Source organism: Eubalaena glacialis, chromosome 9 (assembly GCF_028564815.1).
Source record: "Eubalaena glacialis isolate mEubGla1 chromosome 9, mEubGla1.1.hap2.+ XY, whole genome shotgun sequence".
In the NCBI taxonomy this organism is placed as follows: domain Eukaryota; kingdom Metazoa; phylum Chordata; class Mammalia; order Artiodactyla; family Balaenidae; genus Eubalaena; species Eubalaena glacialis.
This window is the reverse complement of record NC_083724.1, coordinates 102585144-102603385: the sequence shown is the minus strand read 5'-3', so window position 1 is coordinate 102603385 and position 18242 is coordinate 102585144. Positions and strand designations below refer to the sequence as shown.

Sequence of the window (18242 nt, the reverse complement as noted above, 5' to 3'; positions counted from 1 at the left end):
GATGTCAGATTTTTCATTCTGTTTATCTGTGCTTCCTAAAAGTTTTTAGACCTATTAGGGCCAAGACGCATTCTTTTTCTGATTTTTCTTAACAAATGATCCTGCAGATGCAACTGTGGGTATTGAGTGCAGTGGACAGGCCAAATGTAATAGCATCCATGTAAAATACACCCATGTACTAAAGCACAGAGCACTGTCTTGGCGACCATGCAACTTTATTAAATCACGGCATGATGGTAGCATGTGAGAGGAGAAGCCCCCAAATCCCAGGGTTCGTGCAGACCCTGCCGTACAGTTGTCACACAGAACTCATCTGCTCAGATTCTCCCATGGTCCTTTTCAAGGTCTGGAGTCTCCAGGTTACCTCCATAGAACCTAAGATGCTAGATGAGACAAATCAGAATGAACCAAACGTGTTTTTCAGTGTTGTCAACAACCTGCAGGGAGACAATGTTGTCATTTCTCTCTACCAAGTAGCCCAAATTATAGCACTACCCCCAGAATAAGGCAATCCTCAGTCTCTTTTGGATTCAGTGGACTCTTCTGAATGGGTGAGCATCTTCCAGGGATGCTCAGATTTCTTTGTTCCTGCTTCTTTCCAAGACAGTGTTTGGGTTTACAGAAGGGCTGGTGCCCTCATGGAGCTGGATGGTGGGGCTTCTCACGTTGGGGCTCAGCTCCTTGCTATCTGCTGAAGGGAGTTTGTCTGCTTTTAACGCTGAGGGTTACTTGGCACCTGCTCCTAAAGCCTGTGGCGGATTTACCTCTTGGTAAGACCGTGTTCCCAGGGAACAGGTCATTGTCCCTTCCGGGATCTTTGCGATGTCACTTCTTGCCTCCCTGAAGCCTGACCATGAGTCTCATTTGGTTTCCAGCCTGAGCAGCCTTGGTTACAGGTTTAATTTGCCTTTGCCAAGTTGACCTTCTGTTCAGATCCAGTCAGACTCTCATCTCACTTCTGTGCCCCCTTTTGATGGCCTGTGGGCAGTCTGGTTCACCATGCCAAGGGGAAAAAGGTCGTCAAATTGTTTTGTCCTGGAAGTTTAGTCCAGAAGTAACCTATCACTTCCACTCAGAGCTTGTTGGCCAGAGCTGGTCACATAGCCCCACCCAACCACCAGGGGGCGTGGAAATCGCAATCCTCCAAGTGCCTGGAAGGTAGAAGAAGGGAAATAGTTGGCAACCATTAGTAATGACTACACAGCCCCCTACAGGGTGATCTCCCAAAATTCCAAATGGAAGCCAAGACGAAGCCTTTCCACAGCTTGCTTATTCCTCTCACTTTTCTGATCCCCCTGGGACTTCGTTCCTGAGCAAGGTGTCTGAATCACCCTCCCACCACCTTTTACCCTTCCTCCATTTCGTCTCTTTCCCACGATCCTCTGGGTTCCCATCTCTTCTTCCTGCCAAAGAGGGAGACATCACACGTCCTGTTTCCTATTTTCTCAGTTGGTCTTTGCCCTCCCTGGCTTCTCTAGGGCTTCATGGGATAATGATCACTGACTAACAGAATTTACCAGAGAGGAATGAAAAAACACAACAGTTTATCCTTGCAAAATTATGTCTGTGTTTATTATCTGCCCAGTAAGTATCTTATGGTGCCCACAATTTTGCCATAGTATTTTTCCAAGAGTAAGTACTGCCTTTGACGTACTTGGCAACTTCCCAAAAGATATGTGGAAGCCCTTCTAAGCACTATCCAAATTCAAAAATAGTTGTCTAGCAAATTCTACTCTGGTCTTTTCCAAAGTAATTCACTTTTATATCATGTATAATATACAAAAATGTTCATGAAAATTATTTATTTAACAGTATGTATCCTTGACATACACCATGATGTCTTTGTTTACTCCACTTTTAATAAATATTATTGGCATCCCTATGGAGATATATTTTATCCCATCACATACTGCTTTACTCATCCAATGCAATTACATTGCCTCTTGTAGGGATATCCCCTTTTTCTTGTTTGGCGTCACTGATGAAAGACGTACCAAGTGAGGTGACCTTGAATCCTGCCAAAGGGGTGAGGTTCAATTAGCAACCTTTCATGAGGCATCTGGGATCACTAATGATACATGGATCCTATGTTAAATCAAAGCACACAGGAGTCTTGAACTTCTGGTTTAACTTGTGGCACAGAGACTGGTCCAGGAAGACCACAGCCAGTGGCAAAGGCTAATGGAATATCTCAGTGGACCCTGTGGTCAGCTACTCCTACCTTTGCTCTGAACATTAATGAGGAGCTTCTGGACTAGGGGCTGACTGGAAGATGGTATTTCAGGGGTTCCCTGTTCTCTCTGTCCTGTGATCCTTGCAGTAGACTCTTCCCTTGTCGCCATGTTTCCTCCAAGGAAATCCAGTGGAGCAGGCTTTTCTCCGACACAAAATAATGCCATACTTTGCTGGGGATGAATGCCTACACCCCAAAAAAATGCACCTTTGTCAGTAGTATTTACATTTTGTGATGCTTAGACCTCATCCTTTTTGCATTCTCATTTTACTACTCTATTTTGTATAGCAGCTCGTCTATACATATCTCTTTTTATCCAAGGCTTTCACAGTGTGCTTACAAATTGTAATGAGTTCAGCTACATAACATCACTAAAGAAAATAAGTTTTACCATCAATGGACTTTTTTTCCAAAGGCTTCTGGCTAACTGAGCAGTCACGTATGGATGGATAATTTAGTACTCATGGTTTTATTTCTAAGCATCTCACCCTTGCATTTCCTGACATGATCCTACACTGAATTTAATTAAAAAGAAAAAGGAGCTATTGCCTTAAGAAGAGTAACAGTGTGTCCCTGGGAAGTGGTGGGGGCCTTGGAGCAGAACGCCTGGTCTCCTGCCCTTCTGGGCATCCTGGATTCCCCACTGTTCTCTACATATCAGAGGGAGATGCAGCTATTCTGAGTGGCCTCAAGAATGATCTGGAATCATATCTGTTCTGAATAACTCAGGGGGCCTCTGAAAGATGCACAATGATGCTTTTATAGAATTAGACCAGATCTCAGAGCTGCATCTCTCATAAACATGAAGATTTCACGGGAGATGCACAAATAAACTTGGTCATACATTTTATTCAGTCATGAATGAGGTATTTAGTACATGTTCGGATGGTTTATAGGCTTGCTGGGCAATTCTTATTTTATTTCTAAGGTGAGAAATTAGCAAAATCATCTTATAGTCTTGTCAATACAGAACTTCAAACACATAAGAACTGCAAAGCCTGAGATCAACTCAGATCTGAATGCCTCTCTACTGTGTGTTTCTTTAAAACTTGGTCAGGAGTGTCTATGAGAGAAGCAAAACAAAACACACAGTAGCAATGGATTTTTGTTTATTTTATGCAGAAAGAGCTGCAGCGATGAATGTTAATTGCCAAGGGCATTGAAAGTTGTCCCTCGGGACACTGCACACAGAGAACTTAAGGGAGTCATGTGAACAGTCACACTGTGCTTTTTTTCTTTAATATCACTGGCATTTAATTTGAATCACAAATTAACAAGTATACACTTATTTTTTATTTAATTTTAAATTGTCTGTTTACAAAACCATTATAGGGTATGTCTGCATTTAGTACAGGAATCTGTTTTACAATTAGGCAGCTCTGTGTGATTTTTTCATTATGGATGCACTTTTTGGAAAACTACCTGTTGTCTCCTGCTCAGGCTGCTAGCAGACTGCAGGAAGCACAGCAGAAAGGGAATCAGAGGTTACCTAGACAGGTCCAGAGGGAGGATTTCTGCATTTTTTACATCCTGATAGCCAGAAATGGTATATGTCGATAGTTGGAATTGCTCCTTAAGAAATCAGAGCTGGAGCAAATGCTTAAATTTCCCTCAGCAATGTAGGCAGGGTTGTGACAAAAACATCAATATATAAATCCCAGAGATCTCTGAGTGGGATGGTCAGGGAGCATCCCCAGGGCCTGCCGCCCTATGGCCCCTTTTTCCTGGGAACATCTGTTACTCCTGCTTATCTCACCCTCTCCCCACTCACCCAGCCCCACCTGGAATCTGGAATGAGTTTTATGTGAATTAAGATGCATTTAAGTGAGGAAAGAAATACACAGAGCTTGATGAGCTCCCATTTGAGACAATGTAATGAAGATCTTGGAGGGAAACTTCCCTTGATTACAATTTCAATCTAGCCATTTACTTGCTTGATATTTAGATGCCCTGGAGATAGGTTAGTCTGTTCACTTCAAATTATCCCACTTGACTTTGCTCCCTTTGGTATCTTTCTGCTCTGGACCTTGTTCCAACTTGAAGAAGGCATGAGCTATTCTCCTTTTCACCTCTGGGTAATTTCCACCTCTGGGTAATTTCCCCCTCTGCACAAAGCTGACACTCATTATGACAGTGCATGCCCCGTGGCCACCAGGAGCAGGGGTCATTTTCATCTTGATCAGTGACCAGAATAATTAAGGCCCTAGCTGAGAGTTTCCTGTTCAGCCTTTCCTCTCCCCAAAGACACAAGTCACTGCCTGTGTCTGAGCCAACCAAAGGTGGGGGAAACAATCACACAGGGATAACTAGAGACAGAAACCTTCCAATATATCTGCCAGTATATCAATATAAAAGACAGTCTGGTATTGATAAGCAAACAATACTGAATAACTGACAAATCACAGGGATATGTTCTTAGAAGGGGTAGAGAATGAAAAGGGAGCTAAGCTTTAATAAAACACCCTCACCCGAACCTAAAATGATTGTTTTTTGCTTGTCTGCAAAGCAGAGATTGTAACACCCGTGCCACTTGCCCAGTGCATGGAGGAGTTGTGAGGTAGCACTTAGAGCATCTGGGAGGGTCCTGAACACATCACATGCTTGTGACAAGTTTTGGCTTTCCTCATTTTCTCTCCTTTATCTAGTATAAAGTGGCAGGTAATGGGCCATTCAGTAATGAAAAGACTGCAATGCCCCACACTCTGGATGTCACCCCTCTTTGACCATGACTGTCTCCCGTCTTGCGATCGTGTATGGGAGAGAAAGTATTGTGCTAGATGCTCTAACACAGCTTCTTGTTGAATTCTCATTGCAGCCCTAAAGCATACCTATCACTCTTTGCTGGGAGGGATGTTTTGTGTTCAGTGTCCTAAGCTGTGGAACCTTGTTCTGTGCAAGTCAGACCCTCTGGACATGTTTTCCTTTGTATGAATTGTGACACTTTATTCAACTAAGGGGCTGAGGCAGGAGACAGGAGGGTGACAATGGAAAAAGACAGTCTGTGGTGTGGTCAGGGGAAGAGCTGGGTGGGAGGGCAAGTGCCTTTCTTGTGGGTTCAGCACTGGTGACTCCAAAACAGTAATTGCAAATCCCTGGGCTCTGTTTCAGGGGGTGTTGGTTCTCAGGGGGAATTTACTGAAGATTTGCAACATTTAATAATGCAGGCTGATCAGTTTCAGAACCACTGCTCTGCAGCTAAGAGCTGGTGGGGTGGCTGTGCTCAAGCGTACCCAGTTTAATGTTGTTTCAGTGTATTTTGTTTTGTTTTCCATTACAGAACAGTATCTCCCTTACCCGTCAGTAAAACTGTTCGGGGCTCCCTAACAGTCCTCAGGTTATATTTGTGCATTTCCCACTTTTTCCAGTCATTAGAAAAAAGGACATCTACCCCGGTGGACTGTGTGCATGGGCGAATGCACAGTAATTCAACATCATCACCCTACAGGGGTCTGGGGATTACACCGTGGCTGTGTTACCCAGCTGAAATGAATTGCTTTGCAGCACAGGGAATTCTGCAGTTTCATTACTTTATCAGAGTACTTACTTAATCAGATAGCTTAATTTGCATACCAGTAGCACCTTCTCACCACAGGTAAGGAATATGAAATGTTCAAGGTTGATTACCTGCAGATGTTGAAGAGTGGTTGACAGAGATGTGGCTGCATCTGTGGGAGAGGCTGGTCCCAGGGCAACATGCTGGAAGCATGCTGATGCTTTTTACTCTGTTGCATTTCTGTACATGTGGTACCCGTGTTGATGATACTTCCCGCTTCAAGAGAGATTAAAGATGACAGAGAAAGATTGTGAAATGCAAAAAGAAGAAGTATCTTCAGTACATTCTTTACAACTTTGATACTAAGAATACAGGACATTTAGCAGTTTCTCAGAGATTTAAACTGATTCATATAAAACTTCATATGTAGAACCTCTAAGTTAAAATGATCAGCTAAATGCCAACACCTAATTTCTGACTTCTTTTGGCAATTATTATAAAATTACAGGCAGTTGCAGAGTAATGTTACTTGGGACTATTAGTTAACCCTCAGCTAGAACCCAGAAGGACTTACCATTCATCAAACATTAGATGGGACCTTTGCACAAATCAGTAGAAGTAGCAGGGAGGTGTTGGGTGGTGATCAATCTTGTTATTAAAGACAAAGAAAGACTGAAAACTATCACAGGTTGGAAGACAGTAAGGAGACAAGGTGACTAAATGCAATGTGGGATCCTGGAACAGAAAAAGGGAGTTAGTGGAAAAACTGGAGACATCAAAATAAAGTTTGTCGTTTTGTTACCATTGTACCAGTGTTAATAGCTTAGTTTTGATCAAAATACCATGGTGATGTCAGATATTAACATTAGGACACACTGAGTAAAAAGTAGACAGGAACTCCCTATCCCATCTTTGCAACTCGTTTGTAAATCTGAAATTATTTCAAAATAAAAAGTTTAATAATGCATTACAGAACAACCGGAGTTGTGGCATGTTTAAGATGTGGATCAAAGGAAAAGACATTGTGCTTGTGGTTGAGAGGAAATTTTGGAATTTTGGAATAAAGATTGCAGGAAATGAGGAAATCTTAGAAAGAATTTGAGTTTTAAAGAATTTGTAAGCTTTAAATTTTGCTAAGGGTTATACACGTAGTGCCGTTAGCGGAGGACATAGTGAAGCAACAGATGTGCCCACTTACTAGTTTCACCTCCACACCCTGATGTAAGCGCGCCACTTCCATTTTCCTTTGAGCTGTCTTGTAACCATGTCACACACCTCCTGACATGTACTTGGTCGTAACAGCTTTTGTAAACAGGACATGGATGTTAATAATAGCCCCTAATAAAAAGATAATAAATGTTGTCTAAAGTGTCACACCTTATTATGAGAGCCTCAAATTAGGTGTCAGGACAATGGGGAAAAATCTTTTTAAAGCTAGTTTTTTTGTGTTAGGGACTGTTTACATGACCCTGTGTTTTCTAGACACGGATAATTAGCAAAATATCAGTTCCAGAATGCACTTCAAACCTATTTCCCAATTTTTATATTGCATAATAATTTAAATTCAGAAAATTTAATATGACATCTAAATCCAAATTCAAAACTCATGTTTCTGTTAAACTAGAAGAACAAAATATATCAATAATACATTCACAGGTATCCCTAATTCTTCGGTTTCTCACAGGCACTGGAGAAAACAAAGCACAGTAATTTCCACTCTGCACCTATTGTCTTGAATACCTGAGAAACTCCTCCTCATTCACTTCCTCTGGGTTCTCTCTCACCCTCCTTGCTGCCTTTTTAGAACTCTCCCTCCCTGCACAGAAATCACTTTCACCTCCACCCCTCCCATATTACATTTCAAATTGTTCTTTGAAATGTCTCCTTCTCCTATGAGTCTGTAAGCACCTTGAGTGTAGGGCTATGCCATAGCCATCTTTGTTATCCCAACATTCAACATTGTACTTCCTCATGCAGGGAATCCAGAATTAAGGTTTTCTAGCTTTATTTTCCTTTATGTCCAACAAAGGGCAAGTCATGCCTTGAAGCCAATAAAGACACTAGTTCCAAGCACTGATGTAATGGCATGGTGTTTAGTTGTCCACCTATTACATTAAGCAATTTCACTTAGCGGGACACCCCAATACCAGAGAGTCAGGGGTTATGAACTAAGAAACAAAACAATTAATATAGGCTTCATCCATTTATGTTTAACCTGTGTTTTTATTTTGTGTTTGTGTGTGTGTGTGTGAGTGTATTTGTATAATTATGAGGCATTATATAATGCAGAATTTGAAACTGTGATTTTCATAAATCTTATTTATGATCCCATTCTTACAGGTTAATATAGATTTCTCTGTCTTTACCGGTTTTCTTATTTTTATTCCCACAAAAAGGAGCTGGTGGCTGGTCTCCCCTTGTGTCAAATAAATACCAGTGGCTGCAGATTGACCTTGGAGAAAGAATGGAGGTCACAGCTGTGGCCACCCAGGGAGGATACGGGAGCTCCGACTGGGTGACCAGCTACCTCCTGATGTTCAGCGATGGCGGGAGGAACTGGAAGCAATATCGACGAGAGGAAAGCATCGGGGTATGTGCTTTATTGAAAAGCAGTCTGTCGGAGTATGAATTATGCCAGTTACTGCATGTTGCTGCCCATCTGTCAGATCAAGTATAGAAACAGAGCCTCCTAAATTACTTGAAAATATTTCCCCTGAATGTAAGCCACATGTGACATTCCAGAATACATCGTCCATGGCTAATTTATGAAATAAGTAAAACAATTTTATAATGTAGCGAAATATTGCAAATGTCTTCCCATTATTCCTTTAAATAGTGTGAAGTCTAAGAAATAAGTCACATACAACTGATTTTATTTTTGTTTTATAACAAACACAATAGTTTATATTGCCTCAGCATTTTTAAATAAAGCAAATTCATTTTCTCTATGCCCTCTGATAAACTGAAATTTCTGAAAGACCCTGAACATGTAAAAATAGATGTAATGGAGAGTCTGTCCGTGGGCGACTTGTTGAGGGATATGCTGAGTTCCTGCTCCAACAGGAACTTGGGCACCATGTGGCCCCTTGTAATTTATGGACAATAGATCCCTAGGATTCTTTGGAATCATAAATATTTTACATCAGTGACATAGTTTCTACTTCTGATTACATATCCATGCTTCTTTTAGAAGAATTAAATTTTGTTTGCTTAACTTTTTGAATATTAAAATATATGTAATTTATTCTATATTTAGCATTTCATATCTTTAAATCACAGTCTGCTCTGAATGAGAAGCTCTAAAAGTAGAGTGTTGTGAAGGTCTGCAGCAGGTTTGCAACTGGCTGATGGGGTGTGGCCTGAAGAAGATTCATCAGGTGGAGAAGAAATTACTTTTTTCTCCTTACTAAAAATATAATTTAGATGGTTGCCAAGAGCCGGGGGAAGGGAGCAATGGACTGTACATGCTTTAATGGAGACAAAGTTTCAGTTTGAGAAGATGAAAAAGTTCTTGAGATGGAGCATGGTGATGTTTGCACAGCAATGTGAATGTTAATGCCCAGAACTGTATAGTTAAAAGTGGCTAAAATGCTAAACTTTTTGTTATGTATATCTTACCACAATAAAAAATACACAGTGTATCTTCCATTTAATTTAGGCTAAGAATGTTGTATCACTTAAAAATTTTTTTTTCTTAATTGTCAGGGTAAGAAGAAAATTGTCAGCTAAAAAGCTGTTATGTCTTAGCACATAGCTTATCTATCAAAATAACAGGCAACAAAATGATAATATTCGTTGGGTAACAAACTGCCCTCATTTGAATTTCCTTAGAACTCTGTAACTTATTATAACTTAATAGATTGTGGTCTACTTAATTTCTTATCCCTGGAGCTTTTATTAGTTAGTCAATAAATGTTGATGCAAATTGAATCAAGAAAAACTAGTTAGTTGTCTAATACTAGGTAAAAGAACAAAGTGGGAGGGGATATGTGAGTGTTTTTAGGGCTGGCTGACCGAAGGTTTCCGAACGAGTAGTTGCCATGTGTATGATCAGAAGCAGATACTAATGTTGTACTAATGTTGTGATACTAAGAACACCAGGTCCAAAGCAGGGTTAAGGTCAATATTGCTTAAGTAAGTTAAAGCTTAATGAAACATCTACTTACATAGAGAACTTTTGTTCAAAATTAAATATTGTTTTTCAAAATTAGTTAACTAATAGTTAATGCCTACTTATTCTTCATTGTATTAATTAAGGTTCATATTTTCGCTCCGCTCCAATTCCATTTGATTGAGCAACTCTAAAAATTCTTGTTTTTAGTTAAGCAGGTTGGAGAGGAATCATATGTAAGCATCACTCTCTGCTGATTTCTTTAAAGGTCAGGCACCCTTGGGGAAGTAGGGTCAAGAATATAGTGGCATTATTAATCCTAGATCATGCAGGTGAGGACAGAAGTGGACCCCTCAATCCTATCCATCCTATCACACAGTAAACATGGGTAAAGTGGCCTGCCTTACACTCCTGCTGAGCTTGCATCCCTCCCTGTGTCCCCAGCACTTCATGGTGCCTGGGGCCGAGCACGTTGGTAAATGTTTGCTGAATTAAAACGAATGAGTGGAATCTACGTTCTGGCAGGATGCCTTCCTTAGCTCCCTGCTCTGTGCTTCTCTGTAGCCCTTGGTCTCAACTTAGTGATCCTTGAAGCTCCGGTGGAGGTGTTTCTCCTCTCACATTTTGAGCTCCTTTAGGAAAAGGGCTCATCCTCCCATCTTCCGCGTGCACCACCATGGGTTAAGTGAATTCATCTCCTAATCTGGGCCCGACTATACAAACTGGCATTGACAGCAGTAAATCACACTAGTTGATGATTCTGACATTATACTCACAGTTTTCTTTAAAAAGATTGGGCTGGTTTGGCTGCTTTCCAGACCTCTCACAAAATGTCAGCTGCTCTTAAAAATCAACCATACACCTTACCAGAGGTTCTACCCCTTCTTCAGGTGGTTGTTTTAGATATGAATTGCTGGTGTTAACTTGAGAATGAATTTAAGATTTTAAAAAATTTCCTTGAGATATTATACTCTTCATTAGTGAAAGTAATATGTTTATTCATGGTGCCATTTACTTAATTTCCTATCACTGCTTTAACAAATTTTCATGGATTTAGTGACCTAATACAAGACAGAGTTATTATGTCATAGTTCTGTAGGTCTAAAGTACAGTAGACCTGGTTGGGTTCTCTGCTTAGGGCATTTTTCCTGGAGGCTCTGGGGAAGACTTGTCCTTCAAGGTGTCTGGAGATTCCCAGAACCTTCCCCAGGTTCCATGATTTGCTGGGAGGATTCACAGGACCAGTGTGTAGTCATGCAGCTATGATTTAGCACAGTGAAAGGACACAGAGCAAAATGAGCAAAGGAAGAGGGTGCTTGGGGTGAAGCCCAGAGGAAATCAGGCCCAAGTTTCTACAGTCCTCTCCCAGGGAAGTCATATGGGACTAGCTTAATCCCCCAGCAGTGAGTTCTAGAAACCCACATGGACTATTACCAACCAGGTGAGCTCATGTACTGGGGGCTGGTCATGTAGGCACCCTCTGCCTTGCATGTAACAAAATTCCAGACTTCCAGAAGGAAGGCAGGTAATGAGCATGAACCACACTGTTTGAACAAACATTAGGCACAGTAAGCCACCTTTATCATTAGAGTCTTGGGAATGGGCCAGCCTTGCAAGCAGGCCTTTCAGAGGGCAGCAGTCAGGACTGCCCTCCTGATGCTTCTGCATACACCCTCACTCGCTTCCTTGTGGGTGTAGGACTGAGACACTGATCTCCTGTAGGCTGCCAGCTGGGGGCTGGTCTTTGCTCCTAGAGGTTTCCCACATCCCGTATGCTTTCTGTGTGGCCTGTTCTTGCAGCAGCGGGTCGAGTCCCTTTCATCTTCAAATCGCTATTTGTTCTTGTTCTCCTGCTGCACCTCTCTGATTCCCTCTTCTTCCAGCTGGAGAAAGTCCTCTACTTTAAGGGCTCATGCGGTTAGACTGGATCAACTTGGGTAATCCAGGACAGTCTTCCTAACCATAATCCCATCTGCAGAGTCCCTTTTGCCATGCAAAGTAACACATTCACAGTTCCTTTCTTTAGGGCCTGGATATCTTTGAGGCCTTTCTGCCCACCCCACTGTATTTATACATCTCTGATTTTTTTTTTTCTTTCTGCATTTGGTATCCTTTCCTAGCAAACACATTTCTCATTGGATCTGAAGATGTTTTCCAGAGTCATATGAAGTCACGTTGCAGGGGTATCTGAGCACCTGCTCGCAGTTGGTGTGTCACAGGTGTCCCCCCTGAGAGGCTGCTGCCCCACCATCACTAGTGTAGCTCTCACCCACAGCAGTGTCCCCCGCTTGTGGCCTCGCTGATGTAACCTTGACCCCCAGCAAGAAAGACTGTGTATTGGCTTTCTTCTCAGGAAGCCTCCTACTTTTATAAGAAAGTCCAAATCAAGCACTCCTCCTGTGGCCTTAAAAGTTTTGTGGATATTCTCCCTGTCGTAATTTTTTTAAATGACTTCTCTTGTTCTTCTGGGTCTATCTGCTGTCTGTGCTAACTCTGTCCACTAATATATGTTAACTCTTTCCAAATTCCGAAAACTCTCAGAAAAAAGTCTATCCTAACTCCTTACTGAAAATGGACATGAGATGATAATAAGACAGAAGATCTTTACTTATGTTACTTTGGGCAAGTTGTCCATATGCTTTGCCACATGTTTGCCATGGAATATTAATTAATATGTGAAATGCAAAGTATACCTCTCTAAATTCTCAAAATTATGAAATTGAGACATGGCTGGCCACAAAGTCTTTGACTAAGGGATTTGAGGACTGCAGGTCCAGTTACTGAAGGTTAGTTATCCAAATTGACTTTCTTAAAAAAAGAAATTATGTTCTTCACTGGTGATATGTTCCACTTTAATATTTTTTCTTAATGAGTGACTGCTTCCATGGCTGAACTGGATTTCTATGTGAAAATAACCAAAAAAATTAAACAAATACTCAGATCTGTGAAATACATTCCAAAAGGGTTTTATTTAAATGGAAATAAAGGCATGTGTCTTACATGACAGAAAAGGCATCACCATCTCTCACCAAGGGATGCACTACATCTCAGGACATACAAACTCTTTTGATGTGCAGAGTAAATGCCCTCACTTGAAATGTAGTGGAAGAAGTATCACTGTTTGAACAAGTTTAGAAGGGGTGCATTTCCTATAATATGTGAACAATCATGGTTTACATCGGTCATTTAGTAAACCAGGTGGCTTGACCAAACTTGGTGCTAAACATCCATAGGACTTTTAGAAGATGAGTTGAAGTTGCAACTTAGAAGATGAGTTGAAGTTGCAACTTAGAAGATGAGTTGAAGTTGCAACTTCAGCCCAACTAAATCAGAAAGTGGCCAGAGTCTTAGGACACTGAGGATCATAGAACAGCATTGAAGTGAGCAGTGCAACAGATCAGTGATCACTGACAAAGTTCACTAATGTTTATTTTCTACTGTTTCCCTGAGAATATGTCAGCAAACACTTAACATCAATCTACTGTGACTCTTAGATTCATTACAAGAATTTTGTGGGGCAGCCCTTGCGAACCAGTATTCTTACCTGCAAGCTGATGTGAGCTCTGAGCTCCCTGGGGGCCTCTGGACCAGGCTGGGGAGAGGTGTGGGCTCCAACCACTGTCTTGCTCTGAGTCTGGGTCCGTGAGCATCCCTGGTGGGCAGGAGAGGTCGTGAGTGGGCAGCCTAGAGTGCTGGCAGTATTCTAGAGGAGTGTTGGGGCAGCTCCATCACCACCCTCCTGGGCACCTGTTTGGTCTTCTTGGGACCCTATAGCAAGCCTTGTCCTTCCCAGGCCACCTGCCTGCCCTGACTCTGTCTCTTCTCCCTCCCCGTTCCAGTTGTTTGGGAACAATGGGCTGACTCACCTATCATTAAATATTTTTCTCCTTATTTCTCTCTTGTCTCTCCATTTTTCCCTATATCCCTCTTCTATCTGTATTGTTACAAATTCTAGAAAATCAACTTGAATCAGTCTAGGTAATTTGGGAATCCGACCACACGGAGAAGGGGAGGATTTAGCTGGGTCTCTGACATGGCTGTAACTAAGAGGCAGCCCTGTCCTGTGCCTTCTGTGGATTAGCTTCTGGCATTCATTTTCCTATATTGGTTCAAAAATCTGAGGAAATGCTCGGACTTACTTGACTCTGGCTGAGGGGAGTCTCAGATCTCACCACCTGTGAAGAGCTGATCTGATCAGGACGGCTCCCAGGCCACCCTACGCTTAGCACCGAAGCCCCTGGATTGGTGGGTAGGGCCATGTAAAGACTTTATTTCCACCCTAATGGGGGCACTTAGAAGGGAGGGATGCTGGGAGGGCCATATTATCAAATTTCCTGTTCTTTGTCTCTCTCTCTCTCTCTTTCACTCTCTCTCCATGACCTTTTGCTTTCTTTCCTATTTCTCTGCTTTCCTCTTCTTATACATCTTATCTTTCTACTCCTCGCCTTCCCTTTTTCTCTACGAATTAAAGGACCTAGATTGCTATGAGTCCTGCTACTCAACATGTAACCTACGGACCAGCAGCACCACCTGGGATCTTGACACAAATATGGACTCTCAGCCCCCACCCCAACCTATTGAATAGAATCTGCATTTCAACAAGATGAGCAGGGGATTCCAGTACAAGCTAGATTGTGAGAAGCACTGACTGGGATGAACCAAGTCCCATCTGTGGGGGAAATTGTTTTGCCCCTTAACTATCCTCCAGCTGCTTGGATCAGAGGAGACTGTGCCCCCTGCTCAAGGATGCAGCTTATCCCACGCACGTGTTAGCCTGAACAGGTGATGCTCTCTGTAACAGGGCCTCAGGAACCTTGCTCCAGTGCCCTTTGACTGCAAGACACCCTCTTTCTCCCTGATAGTCACCAACCTAGGGGGGTGGAGCCCACGTATTTTCTCATTGTTATCAGTGAATAACAATCAAGTGGTTAAAGTTAGTCCTATCTTTGAGAACTATAATATTTCCTGAATCTCTATACTTTGCATTCATTAGGAGTTTATTCTTCATATTAAAAACTCATCAGAACTCTAATTAAGAAGTTATATCCTTTATGAATTTAAGAGGGAAATTGTTATTCAAAATTCATTGAATTAAGCTTAGAATTTAAGTGGATTTTTCTTCCTATGCAGGCCCTTTGTGTGAAAAAGGCATTCTTCTAAGAAAGGACTGGCAAAATATATTTGAGAAAAATAAGAAATTACTTGAAATAAACATAAGTTCTAGTATAAATAATTCTATTTAATAGATTTCTTTCGCCTTGAAAAAATAGGTAGCAGTAGGTCCTTAAATGAATATAAAATAGACATAGCAAATCGTTTGAAACTTTGTTCTTCTTTAGATCATTTCCAACCTAGAACACCAAGTAGACTAATTAATGAGGCTAATTAATATTGTATTGAAAGATTCACAACAATCTCACAGTGCTCTAAGAGAGCAACAAAGGTAACCCCAAATTTGCAGGGCAGAAAAAAGACAGGGAAATACTGGAAGCATGGGGGTTGGGATGGGGATGCAGGTTTGTTATACCTGCACCACTTCATTTATTTAAGAGAAAGAACTGATGCACATATGGCAAAATATTTACCTTGTTAAAATAAATCTAGATTATCAGTACACGCATATCTGTTTTGGGGGGATATTTGAAATATTGCATAATCAAATTAATAAAGAATATTGGATTCAGGTTTAAAAGAATTATGTTTACTTGGTATAAATAGAAAGATCATATGACTGTGTAGTTTCAAAATAAAGAGGGATAAGAACAGTGTCAAATCATAATAAGAAAAACTGGACTCAGAGATAAGGAGGGTTTGTATGTAAGGAAGCAGACACTCTGCTAAGTGTGAAGCTCTATTGGTAGAAGGAGTGGAAATTCTCTTGACAGAGATTCCTGCTAATTCAGTCATTTAAATATGTGTTGGTTTATTTCAGGTCTAGGTTAATACATTTATTGCTAATGAGTTGATGACTCAACAGAGCCAAGCCCCACATCAGGTAGGAGGTTGCAAAGAAGGGTCCATCCTACCACATCAGGTAGGAGGTTGCAAAGAAGGGTCTGCAGAGTGTGCCTTGGCTGTCTGAGGCTTGTGCCAGCTCCAGGCTTGCCGATTTCAAGTTTGGCTCTGAGACTGGGTGGTTTTGGGCAGAATAGGAGCAGCATTTCAATGATTCTGTATCGATCTCTTCCATGTACTTGGCCTTGTCAGGGACACGGCCCTCTCCTTCCTAACCATTCACCTCATTACATCAAGCGCATTGATCCCCGAGGCAGTGACTTTGTACCATGGACAGTCTTGTTGATTGCACTTACCATCGTGGACCACAGTTGAATTTTCTGTACATGTCTCCCCCTCCTGGGCTCTGAGAGCCATTAGGTCAGGGATTAATCTCTTCAGAGGGCCAGGCCTATTACAGATTCTCAATAAGGAGTTGTTAGATTGAGTTAAGGAAAAGTTGCTGTTCTCAAACAGACCTCAACCCAGATGGTTAGTTAAGTTAAAACTTAGCCAACTGTGTGTTGCTGCTTGTGTGATGGGAGGCTTTCGGTGCCAAGCCTAAGTGTAACAAGAGGCTTAACACTTTTTCCCCACAAAGTTGTACAAGGATGATGCCCTACTGAACCCGAGAGAGAGGTGGTTCCATTTGCCCTTCATTGCAGGTCTCAGTAACAATAGAGATAAAAGCTGGATTTGGTCTGTGGAAAACTCTCAGAGCAGCTGAAAAGGTTGAGGCAGAGAAGTGAATGAGACATCTGAGCTGCTACCACAAAGTAACCGCTGGGTCCCTGGAAACCCAGGATCCAGTAACAACTGCCTCTTGCCAGGGCCAGCTGCATTCGGTGGGTGTGGAGCATCCTTCCTTCCATTTGTCGATTACAGTCCTTCCCAACCTGAAAACCTTCACTCAAATCCCCTTTTACTAAAATTGTGTAGACACTCCCTTCTTTTTCTACTCCTGGGATTTTTCATTTTTATTTCTCAAGTATTACTTTTCTTTTGCCATATTTATTCACCTCGTGCTTATTTCACATCAATTCTGGCATCAGGGACTACAGCTTGTTTATCCCGATATCCTTTGTACCTACTTTATTGCTTTGCAAAAGTAACGATTTTGCTCATTTGAATTGCCACGTGTTATCAGGTTGGGAGGGAGGGATGTGGTGGTGACTAGAATTTTAAATATGTAGCAGGATAAATAGCAACTCTTGAGACATCTTACAGTCTCAAGTAAAAATTACAGTTTTACTTTTCATAGAATGAAGTAGTTCCAGAAGTGGTGTTATTAGAGATGTATGGAAATTAGGATATATTTTATGAAAAAGGTAAATCTTAAACAGTAATATGAACAGAGTATGGCAGAGTTGTGGGGGAAATAGCTTTATAAGTAGACTTTTTTATTCATTTGGGAGATGGCAAAAACATTGTTTCTGATCAAGAAAAGTAAATGATGGAAAAAGTGAATTTTTACAAAAAAAGGTGCTCCGGCAGCAGACTCATTGAAAGGAAGTGCTGCAGAGCCAAGTTTTAGGAAGGTGGAAGGCAGGACAGCCCAGGGAGCATCTCACCAGGATTTCATGGAAATTCTTCCTCGTGACTGCAGTTCTGGCAGCTTAGCTTCATGGGATGTTGTACTAATAGTGGGTCTCATAGGGAACGACAGTCAAAGTCTACAAATTCTACAATTTGCACACATAATGTAAATGTACAGAAGGCACAGACATGGTATGTACTTCAGGCTATTCATGGGTGATTTCCTGGGTCTGTTGTTCTGACATGAAAGACTCAAGTGGTTTGGTACCAAACTAATTGGGATCTTGAGAAAATGGCCCACAGCAGAGGTGGAGTGTTCAGAGCACTGCTGTGTTCACAGCCCTTGATAACTCCTATGGTTTCTGCACTCTGCAGTCCTATGCCACTTAACAGTTAGAACAATTTTCTGCCTTTGATGCAGGCCACATTTTATAAATTTGTATAGACAAAAGCAATGATGAAATTTTAAAATTTTACAAAAGAGGAAGACAGGCTTTGAGTACTTTTTTTAATATTAATATCACAGTCTCAAAACTCTGAGATGTTGAGAATTTCTGATCAGCAAACCTCAAACTTTCAGAGTAGTTAAGATTAGGGCAGCAGTTGAGAAGCTGGATGCTGTTCAAGCATGTTTCAGGGTCTCAGACAGAGAGAAATATTGGTTTAGACCAGGGGCCAGCCAACTTTCTCTATAAAGGGACAGATAATAAATATTTTTGGGTTTGTAGGCCATGCAGTCTCTGTTGTGCCTGCTCAACTCTGCTGTTGTGTGAAAGTAGCCAGAAGCAATATGTAAATGAACGAGTGTGGCAGTGTTCCAATAAAACTTTATTTAAAAAGCCACACAGCCAGCTGGTTCTGGGTTTAGGTTGCTT

The 18242-nt window shown here is 41.5% G+C and overlaps 1 protein-coding gene across 4 annotated transcripts in view; it reads left to right on the top strand.

The window, feature by feature from the left end:
• The first annotated feature begins 8175 nt into the window (after nucleotides 1-8175).
• The window catches only part of LOC133097486 (contactin-associated protein-like 3), a 149045-nt gene continuing 138978 nt past the window's right edge, over nucleotides 8176-18242 (top strand). For all 4 annotated transcript variants that reach the window (XM_061199366.1, XM_061199367.1, XM_061199365.1 and 1 more), the window contains exon 1: nucleotides 8176-8316. In XM_061199366.1, the coding sequence (XP_061055349.1) occupies nucleotides 8191-8316 (126 nt within the window). In that variant the 5' untranslated portion in view covers nucleotides 8176-8190. The remainder of the gene's footprint in view (nucleotides 8317-18242) is intronic.